Source organism: Geotrypetes seraphini, chromosome 4, assembly GCF_902459505.1.
Source record: "Geotrypetes seraphini chromosome 4, aGeoSer1.1, whole genome shotgun sequence".
In the NCBI taxonomy this organism is placed as follows: Eukaryota; Metazoa; Chordata; class Amphibia; order Gymnophiona; family Dermophiidae; genus Geotrypetes; species Geotrypetes seraphini.
Genome location: NC_047087.1, coordinates 104,438,506 through 104,458,545, shown reverse-complemented (window position 1 = coordinate 104,458,545; position 20,040 = coordinate 104,438,506). Strand labels below are relative to the sequence as shown.

Sequence of the window (20,040 nt, the reverse complement as noted above, 5' to 3'; positions counted from 1 at the left end):
ACTCCACTTATCACCTCCGACATCTCGGAGGGAGTGCCATTCACCATCACCCTCTGAAGCCTACCTCCAAGCCAGTTCCCAACCCATTTTGTTAAAGTGTCGCCCAAACCTAAAGAACTCATCTTGTTCAGCAACCTGCGGTGTGGCACGCTATCAAATGCTTTGCTGAAATCCAGATAGACGATGTCCAGGGACTCACCAAATGCCAAAATTATTTTTCAAAAATTGCATTAGAGTTTTACAGCATATATGGAAGAGATGACCTCCCAGAATCAGTAGAGGAAGTATCATTGCATTCCTGTGCAAAGGGGGAATGATTGTACCAAGTTATTTGCTATACTATCAGGTGGCACTGGTGAAAGCTTTACTGAATTGGAGGGCATCGGGTTTTAGAAACTGGATTTAAGTGGAACAATTATGCTTAAGGGGATAGAGTTGGGAGACTTTCCCTGGTTGTTTGCGAAGGTAAAGAATCAATTAACTATGGAAGTTTGATATTGGGTAAAGAATACTATATTGCTATATATATACTCAAATATAAACTGAGATTTTGGAGCCAAAAAAATGGCCCAAAAATGGAGGTCTCGGTTTATATTCAGGTCCTCTGGTCTGTGCCCATGTCCAGACCTGATGCAGGCCTCCTATGGGCCTGCCTGAAGCTCTGGTGATCAGCAGTGAGCCAGGACAGGAGCGATCCTTCCCGTATCCTATCCCTATACCACCATGCCTCCCTCCCTGACCCCTATAGAATTTACCTTTAAAGCCCTAGTGATTTAGCGGTTAAGTAGGGCATGAGCGATTTTCCTATGCTCCTGCCCCGTGAGAGCCATGATCAAAAATGCCTATCGCAAGTTCCTGTTGGCCGTTTTGTGAGACCATGGGAACTCAGGAGTAATCTAAGGACATAACTTTTTTACAGAAAGTATGGTAGATGCATGGAATAGTCTCCCAGTAAAGGTGGTGGAGTCAGACTGCACTGAATTCAAGAAAGCATGGGACAGGTACATGGAATCTCTTAGGGAGAGGAGGAGATAGTGGATGCTGCGGATGGGCAGACTGGATGGGCCATTTGGCCTTTATCTGCCAACATGTTTCTGTGTTGCTACAATGAAGGAATTTGCTCAGGACAGGTGCTCAAAGACTTGCTGCACCCTGTGGAAAGGGATTCCACATAAATGTTGATACTAGGGGAATAATCTAAGTGAGATGGAGAGAAGTGTGGCTAATGCTTGAGCAACAACATCAAACATTGGACTTGTATAATCATTCCTCCTTGAAACAGCCATGTGGGCAAAATGTGGTCCGCATGGAAATCATGTCGAAGTCAACATTATAATTTTTTTTTTATTTTTTTTTTTTATCAGCCTGTGGAGCAGGATTTTTTTGAGTGGCATTAGAAAGTATTTTCGCTGCACACAGTGATGAATTGTCATAATATTATGAAACACAATCTGCTATAACAGAATGTATGTGCACACCTTTTGTCTCTTCCCTTATGAATCTAGGGTTTAGTTTAACATTAGGAAATACTGAGGTAGCATCTCTTGGGTTCCCAAACATACTTGATTTTTCCATACGATGATGTGGGTGGGACAGAGGGACAGCAGCCAAGACGGAGGGCAGCAATTCTATAAATTGACACCGCATTTTACGTGCCACAGAGGGGCGCAAAGCGATGCCAATTCTATAATATCTTAAGGGCATGCCTAAGCCATTACAACATTCTAGCACAAAGCCTCATCAGTGCATCAGATTGGTAAGACGCGTCCACTTATGACAGGTTAGTGGCTGGCATAAGTGGGCGAGCCTAACTGTGCCATGCAATGTGAGCGACTGACAGTATTTTATAAATTGTGTCTGTCATTTGGTGATACTCCCCTGACACGCCCATGCTCCGCCCTCATGTAGGATCCACCGACAGTTGTGTGCTAAGCAATTTAGGCATGCTGGGGCCAATATTCAGACCATGGGAGTTAGTTAGGCTGATTCCCGCGGTCGGCATGAAACCCAGATAATTAATGCTGGGCTGTTTCTGGTTACCGGCACTGAATATGCAGTAAATTTTTGGCTGCCAGAAACTTAGCTAGGTAAAACGATTATTCAGCACTGGCCGGATACGTTTATAGCGGCCAAAGATAGATCAGCTCTTTATGTGGCCTGATTTGGGTGCTAAACTTAGCCAGCTAGCGCTTTAACCCTTTCAGGACCATAAGGATCGTAGGCCAATTTTTGTGGTTTTGACGACATTTTTATGGTAAAAAGGGCTTGCAGATGCCAAAAAATTGATTTTTTTTTGTGAAATATCATTATTTTTTTTAAAAAAAATCAAACTTCTGGCTTATGGACAGTGTGGCAAGTGAATCTTCTCGTCAATCTGGCAACGACGCTAATGAATGAATGTCGGAACCAGTTTGTTTACATAAAGGCAGTATCATATGGAATCCGTACATATCAAATTTAGAACTGTAGACTATCCCAATCAAAATTTATAGGATTTTAAAGTTATGGGACAAATATGTCCCTTGGTCCTGAAAGGGTTAAATTTCACAGAGAGCCAGCTAAATCACATGACATAGCCAAGTGCTAATATTGAACCGCCATCTCGCGCTGCATATTAGCGCTTAGCCAGCCAAGTGCCATTTAACCGGCCAGGAGCTGTTTCTGGCTGGTTAAATGTTATGTTAATCAGGTTTTCTATTCCACCTTTACCTATTCAGTTCAAGTTTGGATTACATTACAAGAGGTTGGGTCAGTTACCCAGGACTTTACAATGGATAATTATTCAGGTAGATCAGTAGAGTTATTAATACATTTAGGTCATAGTTACAAATCCGTAGTTAGAAGTACAAGCAGGTTATCGTTGGCTCATCGTTATGTTCCAGGAGTTGCATTAAACAGTTTATAAATGGGCTTTTGCAATTACCATTCCAGTTACTTCAGGGTTGACTCCCTGTCTTGGTACAGAAATTAATTTATTTATTCAGTTTTCTATACCGTTCTCCCAGGGCAGCTCGGAGTGGTTTACGTGGATTTATTCAGGTACTCACGTCTTTTTCTCTGTGTGTCCCGGTGGGCTCACAATCTATCTAATATAACTGGGCAACGTGGAGATTAAGTGACTTGCCCAGGGTCACAAGGAGCAGCGTGGGTACTGAGGCTGTAGCTTTAACCACTGCGCCACACTTGCCCCTTAAAATGCTTTTAAAGGTTTTCTCAACCTGAGATAGTGGTTACAAGATCATAGTGTAAGCAATAGTTGGTTCCAGCATTTTGCTAATTGATATTGGATGGATAAGGGAATTTGCCTGGTAGACTTTATATTGTTGCATGCTGGGAATTTTAAGTGGAAAAGATTTCTGGTGGAATATCTGTGGAGGCACCCTGGAGTAAGGTGGCCAACTCTGTCAGGTAGCTGGGGGCATTCCCTGTCATGATCTTAAAGGCAGTGATGCCTAATTTAAACTTGATCTTGGGCAGGATGTCCTAGAACGGTGCCTTGCAGCTGCCAATTATTCTTTCTTTTTCTTTTTAATTTTTAATATTCCACATATCCTACAATTCTATGCGGATTACAGATTGTTCAGGTAATCAAGCATTTTTCCCTATCTGTCCCAGCAGGTTCACACTCTATCTAATGTACCTGGGGCACTGGGGGATTAAGTGGCTTGCCCAGGGTCACAAGGAGCAGTTAGGGATTTGAACCCACAACCCCAGGGTGCTGGGGCTGTAGCTCTAACCACTGCATTACACACATAAGCACTATTATTCTATAAATTGGGCAAATTATTTGCACCCAACTTTAGGCACCAGCTTATAGAATTGCCTTTTATGATAATAACTGCTAGTCTTGATAAGGTGGAGGTGATGGCAAGGTTAGAGGCAAATCAGAAACGACATGAAAATAGCGTCTGTCACTAGAGGGACTGTGTTAAAGAAAACACACCATCGGCACTGAGAAACTGACTGAACTTCTCACAGCTGGCACACAGCCAAATGCCCAGCGTCTGTCACAACCAGGCTCTCTCCTCTCCTCTCCCGCTGTGATTTTCGTTGCTTGTTGTCTGATCGTTGCAATACTGAGCATTCATCTATTATGCGGCATCTGATCAGCTGCACAGACATATTGAAGATTCCAGCTTTGCCTCACAGCTACCTCAGATTAGCAATTAATTGTGTATTAATGAAGGCAAATTGCCTACTGTGGCCAGCTTTTATGTAAATGATGCTGGTGTTATTTGCATAACAGCATAAAAGTGGCTTTGTGATGAGGCAACATAATGCCTTTTAACTCAGAAAAGCTGCCTGTGGAAGGCAAAGATGTGCAGATTGCAGTTTATTGACGAGAATCCACCCTGCGGGTGCAGTCATTTAATTCTGCAGAAGGACTGCCCTTTTCAGGGCTTTTTCTCCATCCTCTGCAACTGTGACGCTTTGCATAGGACAGTGCTTTCCAAACTTTCATCAAAGATGACTCCATTTTAATAATTAAAAATTCACCTCATCCCCTGATGATGATAATGACAAACAAAATGGCAGACCTCTGCTCATAAGAACATAAGGATTGCCATACTGGGACAGACTGAAGGTCCATCGAGCCCAGTATCATGATTCCAGCAGTGGCCAACCCAGGTCCCAAGTACCTAGCTATATCCCAAATACAGAAGTAAAACAGTTTTATGCTGCTTATCCTAGGAATAAGCATTGGATTTCCCCAAGCCATCTCAATAACGGCCTATGGACTTATCTTTTAGGAAATTATCCAACCCTTTTTTAAAACCTGCTAAGCTAACTGATTTCACTACATTCTCTGGCAACGAATTCCAGAGTTTAACTACACATTGTGTGAAGAAATATTTTCTCCAGTTTGTTTTAAATCTACTACTTAGCAGCTTCATCACAGTAAAATCTGGTAACCCTAGTTGGAATGCCCTTCCAAATTTCTATCCTGGGCCCCAACATGTCTAATATTGACCTTGTGGGAACCTAACCTAATGTGCAATTGTATGTTTCTATATATGTAATTTTGGAAACCACTGAGATTTTTGGTGGTATAGAAAATTTTAAACTAATAACCCTCGAGTAGATTTACTGCAGTGGCATTTATTCACAGTAAATTGTGTTGTGGGGTAGGGGTGTGGAGATTTGCTCATATATCTTAATTTTATTTTTTTTTTCAAGGTAAATTACATTCAGGTTCAGTAGATATTTTCCTGTCCCTAGTGGACTCATGTTCTGAGGCAATGGATGGTTAAGTAGCTTAATGGTTAGTGTGGTGGGAAACTGGGTTTGATTCCCACTGCAGCTCCTTGTGACCCTGGGCAAGTCACTTGACTCTCCATTGCCCCAGGTACATAACCTAGATAGTGAGGCCCACTAGGAACATAAAAAAGTACCTGCATATAGTATTTGTAAACTGCTTTGATTGTACCCACAGAAAGGCAGTATATCAAATCCATGACCCTTTACCCTATGTCCAAGGTCACAAGGAGCCTCCCTTTATAACAGGGATGGGCAACTTTGGTTGTCAAGGGCTGCAACCCAGTTAGGATTTCCCCAATGACTCTATGTAAGAGATCAACGAAGCTTCTTCAAAAAGTTTCCACACTTTCGTATTTTTACGGGAAATGGTTGGGGTGGGAGAAGTGGTATGAGGTCATGTGACTAGTCAGGCAAGCCTGCTCGCCTTGCACGTAGTGGGAGAGCTGCTTTTGAGATATTTAATAAATAGTGTTTAAAAATATATATATAAGTGCGGAAACCTTTTCAAGATCCCTTGTATTAGCATGCACTGCCTTCATTGTTTGGAAATAGATCTCATGCATATTCATTAGGGAAATCCAGAAAACCTGATTGGGTTGTGGCCCTCTTGAGGACTAAGGTCACCTATCCCTGCCATATAAACAGCCTTCTAGGGGGTCAGTGCTGTATAGGGTGCAGAAACCACAGCTCCTTTTGGAACCCTGTATGCCTGCGCCCTGAAGTCCACCAATGGGTGACACTGTTGGGTGATGACTAGGAAGTCTTTCCCCAGAGGAGGAGCTGTGAATAGGACTTCTGAAGAGTCGACTGCCCTTACCAACCTGTTGGGAAGAAATCAGTCTACTTGTACTAGGCTAGAACATTGTGCCTCTCCTTCTTAAGCTTTTCTTATTAAATATACCAGGACCTGATTTATCAACATTTCTGAAATTGCCATAGAATGAGATAAAAATCTTAATAAATTAGGCTTAAAATAAACTGGGTAGTAACATTCATATGTTTTATTATTTGGATCAATGAATAGCATCCACCCTCACATGTGGCATTTTTTTTCTTACCTAGTGGGTGTGTTTGTTTGATCCTTCAGACAGTGACAACACGGGTAAAGTCAATTTATTTTGATCATTCCCAGGGAAAAATAAAATAAATTCCCAAGCTCTCATAAGCTGTAATGAATTTTGCAAGAAAAAAAACAACATGCATTTTGTCTGTGCTTCACTATTGTCTACATATTTTTTTTTTCCTATTTTCCCAACTACAGGGTTACTAGTGGCTGTCCTTCTGTTATGGCTTAAAGGTGGTGTATGCAACTTACCAGATCACAGTTCCTGAGGACTTGCTACAAGGACATCATCTAACAGTGCAACCTGCCACCTGGTGGTCACAAGGTGATATGACCTTGCTACAGAGGCCATGATGACCAGAAGAACAGTAAATTAAGCAAAACATGTGGATGGTGCCTGAAAGCTGTTGTTTAGGTGTTTGTTTGGCACTTGCCTTGGATCAAACAGGGCCCAGGAATGAGTTGGGGGTTAAATAGAAAAGTCCAACCTGTACATCTTTAGCCTGGAGAACAGTTCTCTTTGACATGTGAGAGGTGAGATTACTGAAGGTGCAGGTATCTATGGCATCTTAACAAGGAAACCTGAGCTGCCCCACTGACTTCTTTGCAGGGAGAAGGAAATATTGGCTACTGTCCATAGGATGCGACTGAAAGAGGAAAGCCGAAGGACATGGAGGCGACATTTAACTGCAGCAACCTGTGTGACTGCCATATGGATGCTGGAATTAACCTGCCAGAGGGCCAGAGAGTGCAGCAGGAACTGTGCAGAATAATGACTGTAGGTTCCATTACTGGGGAGGGGGAGTAGCAGGAATTTATCATCTCTAAAGATTTTCATATTAAAGTGAGAGAGGAGGAGGACTAGGAAATTGATGGCTAGATACACAAAACACGGTTGTTAAGACCGTGTGAGTCGTTGTTTGCCGATTTTTTTTTTTTTTTTTTGGCCAACTCTGGAACAGCGACTGATGTTCCAACAAGTTTCCATGCAAATGATTTGCTTGGAAGCTTGCAGGAATACTGTCTGATCAGTCACTGTGAGAGCGACTGAGAGAGCGACTGACACAGGTGTAGAGCCGGTTTGGGAAAGCCTGAACAGCTGAGTGGTAGAGGAAGCCACAAATCAGTCTCCTGTCACTCAGCTTTTGGGGCTTTTTTTTAATGTCAGAGATATCTGCCCCCCCATAAATAAAAAATACCCCCCCCCAATGACCGTTATTGGCACCGTTATTGGCAGGAGGGATGCCCACTCCCTCCTGCAACAGGCCAGAATCCCCGACACTCCCTGATCTGACCTCTCCCCAACTGAAGATCGGCAAGAGGAATGTCTACTCCCTCATGCTGCAGCGACCTCCCCCCTCTGAACATAGCCCCTCCCCTGCCAGGCCCCCCAACCGATCCCTCCCACCATAAAAAAAATCATTGAGAGCGATTGCACCCATGACAGCGATGCACCCTGAGAGACAGGATGGATGTCCATTCCTGCCACCATGAAAACCCCTCATGCCAGCCACAATAGGCAGGAGGGATGCATACTCCTTCCTGCCACCGGATGCCCTCCCCAAGCCATCCCTTCCCCTCTCCTTCCTTTTCTTCTTCATTAAAAAAATAAGCAGGAGGGATGCCCACTTCCACCTGCCACCAGATGCCCCCCAAACCTCCCCCTCACACCCCAAACTGAGCCAACCAGGGCCTTAGGCTCCCCCCTCTATATCCCAGGATACAGAGGGAGGATCCTAAGGCTCCGATTGGCCCAGATACCTAAAACCCCTCCCAGGAATGAACGCCTTATGTGTCTGAGCCAATGGGGCCTTAGGCCCATCCCTGTGCATCCCAGGATGCACCGTAAAAGGGAAGGCCCGCCATTTTGTAGTGGCAGCTTGTGGAGCATGAGGGACTTGGCATCCCTCCTGCTATTATAAAATTTTAAGGTAAGGGGAGATGTGGAGTGGTTTGGGAGGCATCTGGTGGCAGAAGAGAGTGGGCATCACTCCTGACAATTTTGGCTGGCATGGGGATTTTTGTGGTGGCAGGAGGGTGCGGGCATCCCTCCTGTCTCTCTAGGTGTGTCACTGTCACAGGGGCAACTGTCATCATTGGTTGGTTCGGGGACCCGCTGTTGTCATCAGGGGGATGCGGCAGCTTGATATGGGGGGGGGAGGGGGTGTTGGCTCGTCTCAATTTTTTTAAATGGGGCAGATATTGTGCATGTGTAATATATACACAGCATCTGTGTGCATTTTTTTTTAAAGTATGGTATGCTATATTAATTTCAGGAGTGAACTATGGGTAGGACAGGTAAGCATTTTTTTGGATCACTAAAAGCAGTCACTTATTTTTTGTGCATCGGGAAGCCATGTTTGAGCATCAGTCGCTCTGCTAGTTTACATGGCATTTCAATATTAATGACCTTATTTGCATGGCTGGATTGGAGATTGAGCGATCGTGCACAAAACCATGCAGTGACCCGTTTTGTGTATCAGGGGTGGCAAATCCGATCGTCGCTAGACCAATCAAAATCGGCTCAGCGATGATCGTTAGATGATCGTTGACACTTCTGTATCTGGGTCCCTATTTTTATAGTCCTCTGCTGTGGTTGTAGAAAGTCTGCTCTAGGAATTGCAGACCTCCTACTGGGGATTAGTCCGCAGGGTTTTACCTTTAATCTGCTATACAAAGAGTGCAAGCCTTCTGATATATTCTAGTGCTGTTTGCCTGAGGGGTAAATTTCAGTGGAGAGTGGAATAGAACACATCAACCTTGAAACAAACATTAGTACAGTGGTACCTTGGATTACAAGCATAATCCGTTCCAGGAGCATGCTCGTAATCCAAAATGCTCGTTTATCAAAGCGAGTTTCCCTATAGGAAATAATGGAAACTCGCTTTGATGCGTTCCCCCACCCTGATAACCGGCATTGCTCCCCTCAAAGGCCCCCCCTGCGATCCAGCACCTACCCCCTGTGATCCAGCACCCCCCCCCCGACGCGATTGGGCATCCCCCCGCCACGATCCCGCACCCTTCCCCCAACGCGATTGGGCACCCCCCAACACGATTGGGCACCCCCCGACATGATTGGGCACCCCCCCCCCCCCGCCGCTTCTTACCCTCATCTGGGCACCCCGAAGATCGGCCTCCTCGTCTGCTGGGCCTTGAGCATCTGCGCAGATGAGGGTAAGAAGCGGCGGGGGGGTGCCCAATCGTGGCGGGGGGGTGCCAGATCGTGGCGGGGGGGGTCCAATCACGTCGGGGGTGCCGGATCACGGGGGTAGGGTGCCGGATTGCACGGGGGGGGGGGCGGCGCTCGTAAATCGAGGCCTTGAGCAGATGAGGCCGATCTTCGGGGTGCTCAGATGAGGGTAAGAAGCATCGGGGGGGGGGGTGCCGGATCATGGTGGTGGGGTGCCCAATCGCATCGGGGGGGGCCGGATTGCGGGGGGGAGGGTGCCAGATCACAGGGGGGAGGGTGCCAGATTGCGGGGGAGGGGGGGGCAGGGCGCTCGCAAATCGAGCCATGCTCGGTTTCCGAGGCACCGATTTTGCAAATGTTTTGCTCGTCTTGCAAAACACTTGCAAACCGGTGCACTCGTAAACCGAGGTACCACTGTAGTTCCCTCTTTGAAAGTTATTAGAACACGACGACAGCATTTAAGAGCGGAAAACGACTTGAGTCGTTTTAAAAGTTTTCTTTTTAAAGATGCTTTGAATCTTTAAATTATGTTTGAACTTTATATTAGTTTCCTTCTTCGATTGCACTCTTCCCTCCCTATTGTTTTTTCCATATATGGTTCTCCTCTGTACTTTAAAACACTGAATTGTAGTTCTGTTCCCTCTTACGTTGTGTACTAGTTGGTCTGTAACTCTTATTTGTCTAACCCATTATTCTAAATTTTAAATTGTATGTCTAAATGTATGTTTATTTTTTTTATCAATTTGTACCTCACTTCGGGCTCCTTTTATCAAGCCGCGCTAGCGGTTTAACGCGCGTAATACCGCACGCTAAACCGACGGCCTCGCTAGCCGCTACCGCCTCCCTTGAGCAGGCGGTAGTTTTTTAGGCCAGCGCGGAGGTTAACGCGTGATGAAACGTCACATGCGTTAACCCCGCTAGCGCGGCTTGATGTAAGGAGCCCTTAGTAAAACTAAATAAGCGATTCATCAAACTGAAATGAAACTTGAAACTTATTCATATAGACTCAAAATCCATATAAAAGTGCGAGGATTTAGGCCCTCTTTTACTAAGGTGCGCTAACCAATCAGCGTGCGTTAAACGCTAACGCGTGCATGTTAATCCATGGACGTGTTAGTGTATAGCGTGCACTAAATCGATTAGCACACCTTAGTAAAAGAGGGCCCTAGAGTCTAAATCAGGGGTGCCCAACGCGTCGATCGCGATCGACAGGTCGCTCGCTCAGGCGACCCCAGTCGATCGCAGAACGGGTTCCCTTCTTCCCTTCTCTTTTTTCCCCTCCTGACTGGCCCGCTCCTGAATTCTGCTGCTGCCTCCGCTGCTCAACATTTAAAAAAAAAAACAAAAAAAGGCTTGGAGAACTTATGCTCCGGGGGCTAACATGTGCTTGTACCGGCTTCCCTTCGCTTCCCTCTGAAACCGGAAGTTATGTCCGGGGAGGGGGAGGGGGTAAGAAGTGAAGCCGGCACGCACATGTTAGAGCCCTGTTCGCGGGCTAAAGCGGGAGACAGGTCAGTGAAGCTTGCGATTTGCTCTTCTTGCTGCCAGGTCCTGCCTACTTTCTGTTTCCTCAAAGGCAGGACCCGGCAGCATTTTTCCCAAAATGTCGATCTTGGGCCGATCAGCCTTCCTCTTCCCGACCTCAATTGTGCCGTCGGAGAGGAAGTTCTGGCCAGCGGAACTTCCTCTCCGACGGCAAAATTGACGTCGGGGAGAGGAATGCTGGTGGGCCCGAAGCAAGGAGAGCTTGGCCGGCGGCGGGCGGCTTTGGGGGCCTGTTATCCGATGGCAGCGGCAGAAGCAGTGGCTTGTGGGTGGGCAGGGAGGGAGAAAGAGGGCAGGCAGGGAGACAGAAGGAAAGAAGAGAAACAGAAAAAAAGAATGGGGGCATGAAGAGAGAAAGAAAGAGAGGGCAAGGAGAGAAGAAGAAAACATTGGGGGGGGGAATGAGGTCAGGAAGAGAGGAAGCATACAGGCTAAAAGAAGGGAAGAAAGATTGGATGCACAGTCAGAAGAAGAAAGTGCAACCAGAGACTCATGAAATCACCAGACAAGGTAGAAAAAATGATTTTATTTTAAATTTAGTGATCAAAATGTGACTGAATTTATATCTGCTCTCTATATTTTACAATATGGTCCCCTTTTACTAAACCGCAATAGAGGTTTTTAGCGCAGGGAGCCTATGAGCGTCGAGAGCAGCGCTGGGCATTCAGCGCAGCTCCCTGCGCTAAAAACTGCTATCGTGGTTTAGTAAAAAGGGAGGGGGTGGGTATTTGTCTATTTTTGTATGGTTGTTACTGAGGTGACAGTGCATAGAGTCATCTCCTTTGACCTCTTTGAAAAAACCCCAGAATAGGAATGATAATTAACAATTGTATGCGTACAGTGTGCGTTGTGTTTTTTTTTTTAATTTTATTGTTGGTAGATCATTTTGACTTGGTCATTTTAAAAGTAGCTCGCAAGCCCAAAAAGTGTGGGCACCCCTGGTCTAAATCCTTGCACTTTTATATGCATTTTAATTTGAGTCTTTATGAATAAATATTGTTTGTTTCAAGGCTTATGTGTTCTAGCTCACTCCCCACTTGTTTTTGTTTCTAATTTCACGTGGGGTTTCTGTTCCTTTATTTTTTGGTTTGTGCTCATACTTCCTAGCTAGCCAGGCGGCGGCAGCGGCTGCTGTTAATTAGAGTGTGGTACAGGTTTGCTTTGCTGGGCCACAGAGTGACAGGTTCACATCCATGTGACTATTTTACCCAAAAATAAATAAATTAATAACGCAAGAATTTAGAAATATTTAGTGAAAATATGATTGAGAGTTGCCTCTTCTCCTGAAATCACCTATTGCAAAGTCCCTTCCGCCTCCCTCCCCTAAAAAAAGAAACACTGCAATAGAGAAAACAAAAGCTTTAATTAGGAACTTAAATCATCAGTGAATGAGACAATACTGAGGTTGAAAGAGTCTTACTTATTTTGTCTTAGGTTGATTTTTGTTAGTGTTGAAGAAACTGGGGGAAATGCAGAAAATGAGCTTTGCCTGGTGAACATAAGAATAGCCATATTGGGTCCATCTAGCCCAGTATCCTGTTTCCAACAGTGTTCAATCCGGGTCACAAGCTCCTGGCAGAAACCCAAATAGTAGCAACATTCCATGCTACTGATCACAGGGCATGTCTTTTTTTTTTTCTTCCAAAAACTTGTCCAAACTTTTTTTTTTTTTTTTTTTTTTAAACCCAGCTACGCTAACCACTGTTACCACATTCTCTAGCAACAAGTACCAGAGCTTAACTATACTTTGAGTGAAAAAGCACTTTCTCCTATTTGTTTTAAAAGCATTTCCATGAATTTCATTGAATGTCCCCTGGTCTTTGCACTAAAGAGTGAAACATTGATTCACTTTTACCCTGCGGTGCTCTCAGTGAAAGAGGCCTACTCGGGTCTTAGTTTGCTAATAGGTCAGTCTGTATAAAATGTTCATTTCTATTGGCACATGGCATAAAGGGTGCTATAGGAGATGTACTTAAGCCAGTTAATAAGTTGCAATAATAATTAAAAAAAATATAGACCACAATACTGATTTCAGTAGGCTGCTCAAACCTCCTAGATCTGGGAGATATCCAAGCTGTTTGGCATCCCTCCAAGGAAGCCAAGGAGTCAATGTTCAGCATATGTGGTGGTCTCTGCTCTTGCTGTGCTTCTTGCTTTCAGGTCAGACAGGAAGTCCCAAACTGTGACCCACCAGACTCAACACCTCCTTACAGATAGTTTCAAATTTTTTTTAATGTACCGCCAACAGTGGTATATCTTAATAAAACTTGAAACTTGTCTTCAGGAACCTTTCAAAGTGTTTCTTAATTGGCAATAATAACAAAATTAAAAAAAGGAAGAATAAGAGGTAAACAGAACTACATCATTCAATAGGATAGAAAGAGGAATTGTGTCACAGATCCATTCTCTGCAGACCTAGGTAGATTCCTCAGGTGGTGGGGGAAAAAAAGGGAGAAGGAACTGGTAATTAAAAGCATCACTGAAAAGAGGTTTTCAATTTCTCAAAAGAACGTTCTAGGTGCAGAAGCTGAAGGAGGTCCAACAGGAAGGGCTTGCTGCACTGAAAATTTATGCTCCGATAGAATCAGCCAGTAAGTTGGAAAGAGGGAATTACAAACGAATAGATTGGGAAAGCAGGATTAAGGTACATGTATAGGACCCAAATGGTTAGAAAGGGTGCTAATTCAGTGGCTCTCAAGGTAGCCTTTGGCCTAAGTAGTCAACCGCTACAAAAAAGAGGAGAGGGTGGGACCAGATTACTGGTTTTATTACAAAATCTGTGCGCAATTAGTGTATGGTGAAACTACTGTAACAACTTCTACACAGATTCTTTGCACCCAGATTTTGTTGTTATCATATGATATTTTGAGTCTAATAAACTTTTGCACCAGACATTTCCTGTTACATCCAGAACTATTGTTCCACTTTTTGTGTCTTTGGATTTACCAGAAGTCGTTTCATTATTCCTGTCCCTCGGCCATTGTTTGGTAGAAAGCACTTTTACCCTGCTGCTTCTTCGCCTGTCTATTTTCTCCTCCATGGGAGGGAGAAGAGCGTCTTTGATGCTTTAAAATTGAGTTTTTGTTACAATGCGGAGGGGGGATTCAATGTGCTTGTTTGCCTAGGGCCCAGGAAAGGATTAATCTTCTCACAGGTGATATGAAACGGTGCACTGGAGAACTTGGATAGGGAGAGCCCTGAGCTCTGTGGATATGAAGAAAATGGATGTGTGACCTTGCAGTCCTGGTACCGTTCATGTAACTCCCATTCCTTTCTCCAGCACACAGGCTCTGAAGGCACCGAGATCTCTGCAGCTCTCTTTGGGGCCCTCTGTCTCTTCCTTACTCTGGGTCTTCTGCAAGTGCTGCTCTTCTTCGTCTTCACTGTCCGTTTTAGGAAGAACAGGTAAGCAATTTCTTGAAACGTTGGCCTTCTTTTGAGAAGCAGCTCCCCTGCGGCTTTTCCATTCTTTGCTTCTGTGTGTTTGGATATCTGCAGTGTTGTATAGCAACTATGGGCTAGATTCACTAACCTGCCCGATCCATGGCAGGCCGACCAATTCACTACGGGGTCCATATTCAAATGGGGTGATCAGAGGAACGCCCCCCACCGACGACATGGATCATTGAAGAGCCCCATTTATCTGTTTTCTTATTAACTTCTTTATTTCCACTTGTATTTCTTTTTTTTTTTTAATTCAAAACAAACAAAGATTAGCATACCAGTGCACAGTTTTTCTTCTATGCAACCCCCAAACATCTCTGAACAAATCCCCCTTCCTTCCCTTCCCACCTACTTACCCAGGGCTTTAACTCTGAACCTTTTCCATGCATATATAAAAGTGTTCAAATATTTGTAAAGCAGTAATACTATCTGAAATATAAGTCTATATTAATAACCAAGTTTACGACGCCTCTCAACTGCCTCACTCTACATCAACCAACTATAACCCATATGTTCAAAGAAGCGTGGGATGAACACAGTGGATCTAGAATCAGAAAATAATATTAAATATTGAACTAAGGCCGGTACTGGGCAGACTTGCACGGTTTGTATATGGCCATTTAGGGGAGGATGGGCTGGAGAGCGCTTCAATGGCTGGGAGGGTGTAGATGGGCTGGAATAGGTTTTGACAGAGATTTTGGCAGTTGGATCCCAAGCACAGTATCGGGTAGAGCTTTGGATTCTTGCCCAGAAATAGCTAAGAAGAAAAAATTTAAATTGAATCAGGTTGGGCAGACTGGATGGACCATTCGGGTCTTTATCTGCCATCATCTACTATGTTACTATGTATAAACAACCAAATTTGTAAATTCTCTATTATGTTCCACTCCATGTATGTTAACTTGCAACGAAACAACAAGTCAAGCAGTCCACCAAAGAATCCAACATGAAACAAAAGAAGATTGGCAGAAAAATAAGGAGATTCAAATCAGGTTAATTCAAGGTGTTCCCAAGAACCATGCCTGATGCTTTTTGCCAAACAAGGCTAGTCAGCACTAACAAAAAACCCATGTCTTTCATACAAACAAAACATACAAAACACCTTCGCCTAGTATGGAATATGTAATCACAAACTAACCTCTCCCCCTTTTACAAAACTGTAGTATGGTTTTTAGCCACGGCCAGCGCTAAAAAATGCTCTACAGTTTTGTAAAAGGAGGTGGCGGTACTAGCCCCACTAGGAAACAGCGACCACAACACGATCCAGTACAGGCTAGAAATTGGATCAGCAAAGGTGAATAGAACTACAACGACAGCACTCAACTTCAAAAAAGGGAATTATGATGCCATGAGGAAAATGGTGGGAAAGAAACTCAACAACACCGCAAGGAAGATGGAGTCCGTAGAAAAAGCCCGGACCCTACTTAAGGACAAGGTGCATGAAGCACAGACCCTGTGCGTCCCCAAGTTCAGGAAAGGGTGCAAAAAAAATAGAACAAAAAACCCAGTGTGGATAACAAATGCAGTGACAAAGGCGATAAATGACAAGAAGGCATCTTTCAAAAAATGGAAAAAGGACCAATCAGAGGACAACCAAAAGGAACATAAAAAACACCAAAAGGAGTGTCACCGAGTGGTTAGGAAAGCAAAAAGAGAATATGAAGAGAGACTGGCGGGGGAAGCAACAAACTTCAAATCATTCTTCAGGTACGTCAAGGGGAAGCAACCGGCAAGGGAGGAAGTGGGACCCTTGGATGATGGAGATAGAAAGGGAGTGGTAAAAGAGGAAAAGGAGATAGCTGACAGGTTAAACGAGTTCTTCACGTCAGTCTTCACGAGGGAGGACACAACCAACATTCCGGAACCCGAGGAGATCGCAAAGAGAGAACAGGATGAAAATCTGGTCCAACTAGAGGTGAGCAAGGTGGATGTCCTCAAGCAGATAGACAGGCTAAAGAGCGACAAATCGCCAGGTCCGGACGGCATTCACCCAAGGGTACTCAAGGAACTAAGGAACGAAATAGCTGAGCCACTTCGACAAATATGCAACCTATCCTTAAAAACTGGAGAGATTCCGGAAGACAGGAAACTAGCAAATGTCATGCCCATCTTCAGGAAAGGCTCAAGGGGAGACCCAGGAAACTACAGGCCGGTGAGCTTGACCTCGGTCCCGGGAAAGATGATGGAAGCGCTGATTAAAGACAGCATCTGGGAACACATTGAAGAAAATGGGCTACTAAAGTCGAGCCAGCATGGCTTCTGCAAGGGCAGATCATGCCTCACAAACTTATTACACTTCTTTGAGGGGGTCAACAGCCAGGTGGATAAAGGGGAATCCATAGACATCATTTACCTTGACTTCCAAAAAGCCTTCGACAAGGTACCACACGAAAGGCTGCTAAGGAAGCTATGGAACCACGGGGTGCAAGGGGAGGTCCACCGATGGATCAAAAACTGGCTGGCGGACAGGAAACAGAGGGTTGGAGTAAAGGGCCATTACTCAGACTGGCAATGGGTCATGAGCGGAGTTCCGCAGGGGTCGGTGCTGAGACCGCTCCTGTTCAATATATTTATTAACGACCTGGAGGCAGGAACAAAATGTGAGGTTATTAAGTTTGCGGATGACACCAAACTATACAGCAGGGTAAATAACATGGAGGACTGCGAAGATCTCCAAAAAGATCTGACAATGCTGGAAGAGTGGGCCAAAAAGTGGCAAATGAGCTTCAACATAGGGAAATGCAAGGTCATGCATGTAGGGAAAAAAAACCCGATGTTCATTTACAAAATGAGAAAATCACCACTAGGGGTGAGCAACCTTGAAAGAGACCTGGGATTGATGGTAGACACAACCTTGAAGGCGTCAGCACAGTGTGCGACAGCCTCAAAGAAAGCAAACAAAATGTTGGGTATCATTAAGAAAGGTATCACGACCAAGACGAAGGAAGTCATCCTGCCACTGTATCATGCAATGGTGCGCCCGCACCTGGAGTACTGTGTCCAGTACTGGTCGCCGTACCTCAAGAAGGACATGGCGGTACTTGAGAGAGTCCAGAGAAGAGCAACTAAGCTAATAAAGGGTATGGAGGACCTCTCATATACTGACAGACTGAAAAGGTTGGGGCTTTTCTCCCTGGAAAAGCGGAGACTTAGAGGGGACATGATAGAAACCTTCAAGATCATGAAGGGTGTAGAAAAAGTAGATAGGGACAGATTTTTCAAATTATGGGGAACTACAAGTACAAGGGGGCACTTGGAGAAATTGAAAGGTGATAGGTTTAGAACAAATGCCAGGAAGTTATTTTTCACACAGAGGGTGGTGGATACATGGAACGCGCTACCAGAAGAAGTGATAAGCAGGAGCACGCTACAGGGCTTCAAAGAAGGTTTGGATAGGTACCTAGAGGACAAAGGGATTGAGGGGTACAGATAGGAGTAGAGGTAGGTTATAAGGATAGGATTAGAGGTAATTACAAAATTAGTCTGGGACCACTGTTCAGGCGATAGGCCTGATGGGCCGCCGCGTGAGCGGACCGCTGGGCAAGATGGACCTCTGGTCTGTCCCAGCGGAGGCACCTTCTTATGTTCTTATGTTCTTAAATACATAGACAAAGGTTAAATAAAACCACCAAGAAGCTGGACTCTGCATACAATGCAACACCACAGAAACAGCGATGCATGTCCCCTAAAGCAAAAAAATAAATAAATAGAAATTTTTTTTCTACCTTTGTCTTCTCTGGTTTCTGCTCTCCTCATCTTCTTGTCACTCGCTTCCTTTCATCTTCTGTCCTTCTGTGCCTCTTCCAGAAACTGACTGCCTCTCCCTTCCATCTCTTCTTCCTCCCCCCCCCCCATTTGTGTGGCATCCATCATCTTCTCTTCCCTCCTCCAATGTTCTGGCATCTCTCTCGTCTCCTTCCCTCTCCCACATCCCCATGGTCGGGCATTTCACTCTCTCCTCTCCTCTCCCTTCCTCCCACTTCCATCAGCATATGCCCCCTTTCTCTCCCTCCAACCCAATTCCATTCAGGATCCTTCTGCCTTATATCTCTCTCCCCTTTCCATGCACCCCAATTCCATCAGCATCTGCCCCATTTCTCTCCCTCCAACCCAATTCCATCTAGAATCCTTCTCCTTATATCTCTCCCCTTCCCCTGCACACCAATTCCATTAGCCCCTTTCTTTCCTTCCACCACCCTTCCATACCATCCTGCCCCCTTTCTCTTCCTCCACCACCCTTCCATACTATCTAAACTAAACTAAACCTTGGGTTTATATACCGCACCATCTCCACGAATGCGGAGCTCGGCACGGTTTACAGGAAGAAGGATGAGAGAGGAACTACAGTGGAGAGATTAAAGAGTTAGGTGTAAAGGGGGAAGGTGAGAGGCCTAAGAGGGGGGAAGTGTTACAGTTTTGAGAATAGCCAGGTTTTTAGGTGTTTGCGGAAGAGTTGGAGGGAGCTTGAGGTTCGGAGTGGGGAGGTGAGGTTATTCCAGATCTCAGTGATTCTAAAGGGGAGGGATGACCCAAGTTCGCCTGCATGGGAAATACCTTTTATGGAAGGGAAGGATAGTTTAAAAATTTGGGAGGATCTGGAGGAAGTAGGGGTTGGGGAGTTCCAGGATAGAGGGATAACGGCAGGAAGGATGCCATGTAGGATCTTGTAGGCCAGACACGCACATTTGAAGTGGATCCTGGGGATTACTGGGAGCCAATGGAGCTTAGACAAGAGTGGTGAGACGTGATCAAATTTGCTTTTCGCGAAAACAAGCTTAGCTGCGGCGTTCTGAATCTGCTGAAGTCTGTGGAGGCTTTTCTTGGTTAGGCTGAGGTAGATAGAATTGCAATAATCCAATCTGGAGAGGCTGATGGATTGTACTAGGACTGCGAAGTGTTTTTGGTGAAAATAGGGTCTGACTTTCCTTAGCATGTGAAGGCTGAAGAAGCATTTCTTCACCAGGGATTGGAGATGTTCGTTGAAGGATAGAGAAGAGTCTAAGGTGACACCCAGAACTTTGCTTGAGAACTCGAGCTGTAATGGGGGGCCGGAGGACAATGGGATGGAGGAAGGTAGATGGTCTAATTTTGGGCCGAGCCAAAGGAGTTTTGTTTTGGACTCGTTTAGTTTCATATGCATTGTGAATGCCCAGGATTGGAGGTTCTTTATGCATGAGGATATGTTCGTGGATAGGTTAGTGAGGTTCGAGTCGGTCTCAAGGAGGACGAGGATGTCATCAGCGTAAGTGTAAAGAGTTTCAAGGGGGGATAATTGGAGTAGTTTCAGGGAGGACATGTAAATGTTAAAGAGGATTGGGGAGAGGGGTGAGCCTTGTGGGACACCACAAGTCGGGGTCCAGGGGGAGGATGAGGTGCCGCTCATGTTAACCATGTAAGAGCGGGAGCGCAAGAATTTGGAGAACCAATCAAGAACTATGGAGCTAATGCCTATCTCGGAGAGTTGGAAAATTAGAATGTCGTGGTGGACAACGTCAAAAGCTGCGGAGAGGTCGAATTGTAGAAGGACAGCAAACTTGTT

The 20,040-nt window shown here is 45.0% G+C and overlaps 1 protein-coding gene across 7 annotated transcripts in view; it reads left to right on the top strand.

Annotated features, from left to right (window-relative positions):
- Positions 1 to 20,040, top strand: part of GPR156 (G protein-coupled receptor 156) — a 121,228-nt gene that overhangs the window by 30,776 nt on the left and 70,412 nt on the right. For 2 of the 7 annotated variants that reach the window (XM_033940183.1, XM_033940186.1), the window contains exons 2-3: positions 6,521 to 6,856; positions 14,338 to 14,462. Coding sequence is in view for 2 of the 7 variants with exons in the window: in XM_033940181.1 (XP_033796072.1) it covers positions 6,993 to 7,100; positions 14,338 to 14,462 (233 nt within the window). In the remaining 5 variants the exon portion in view is untranslated. Of the gene's footprint in view, positions 1 to 6,520; positions 7,101 to 14,337; positions 14,463 to 20,040 lie in introns of all 7 variants that reach the window. The other 5 variants (XM_033940181.1, XM_033940182.1, XM_033940187.1 and 2 more) reach the window with 4 other exon arrangements.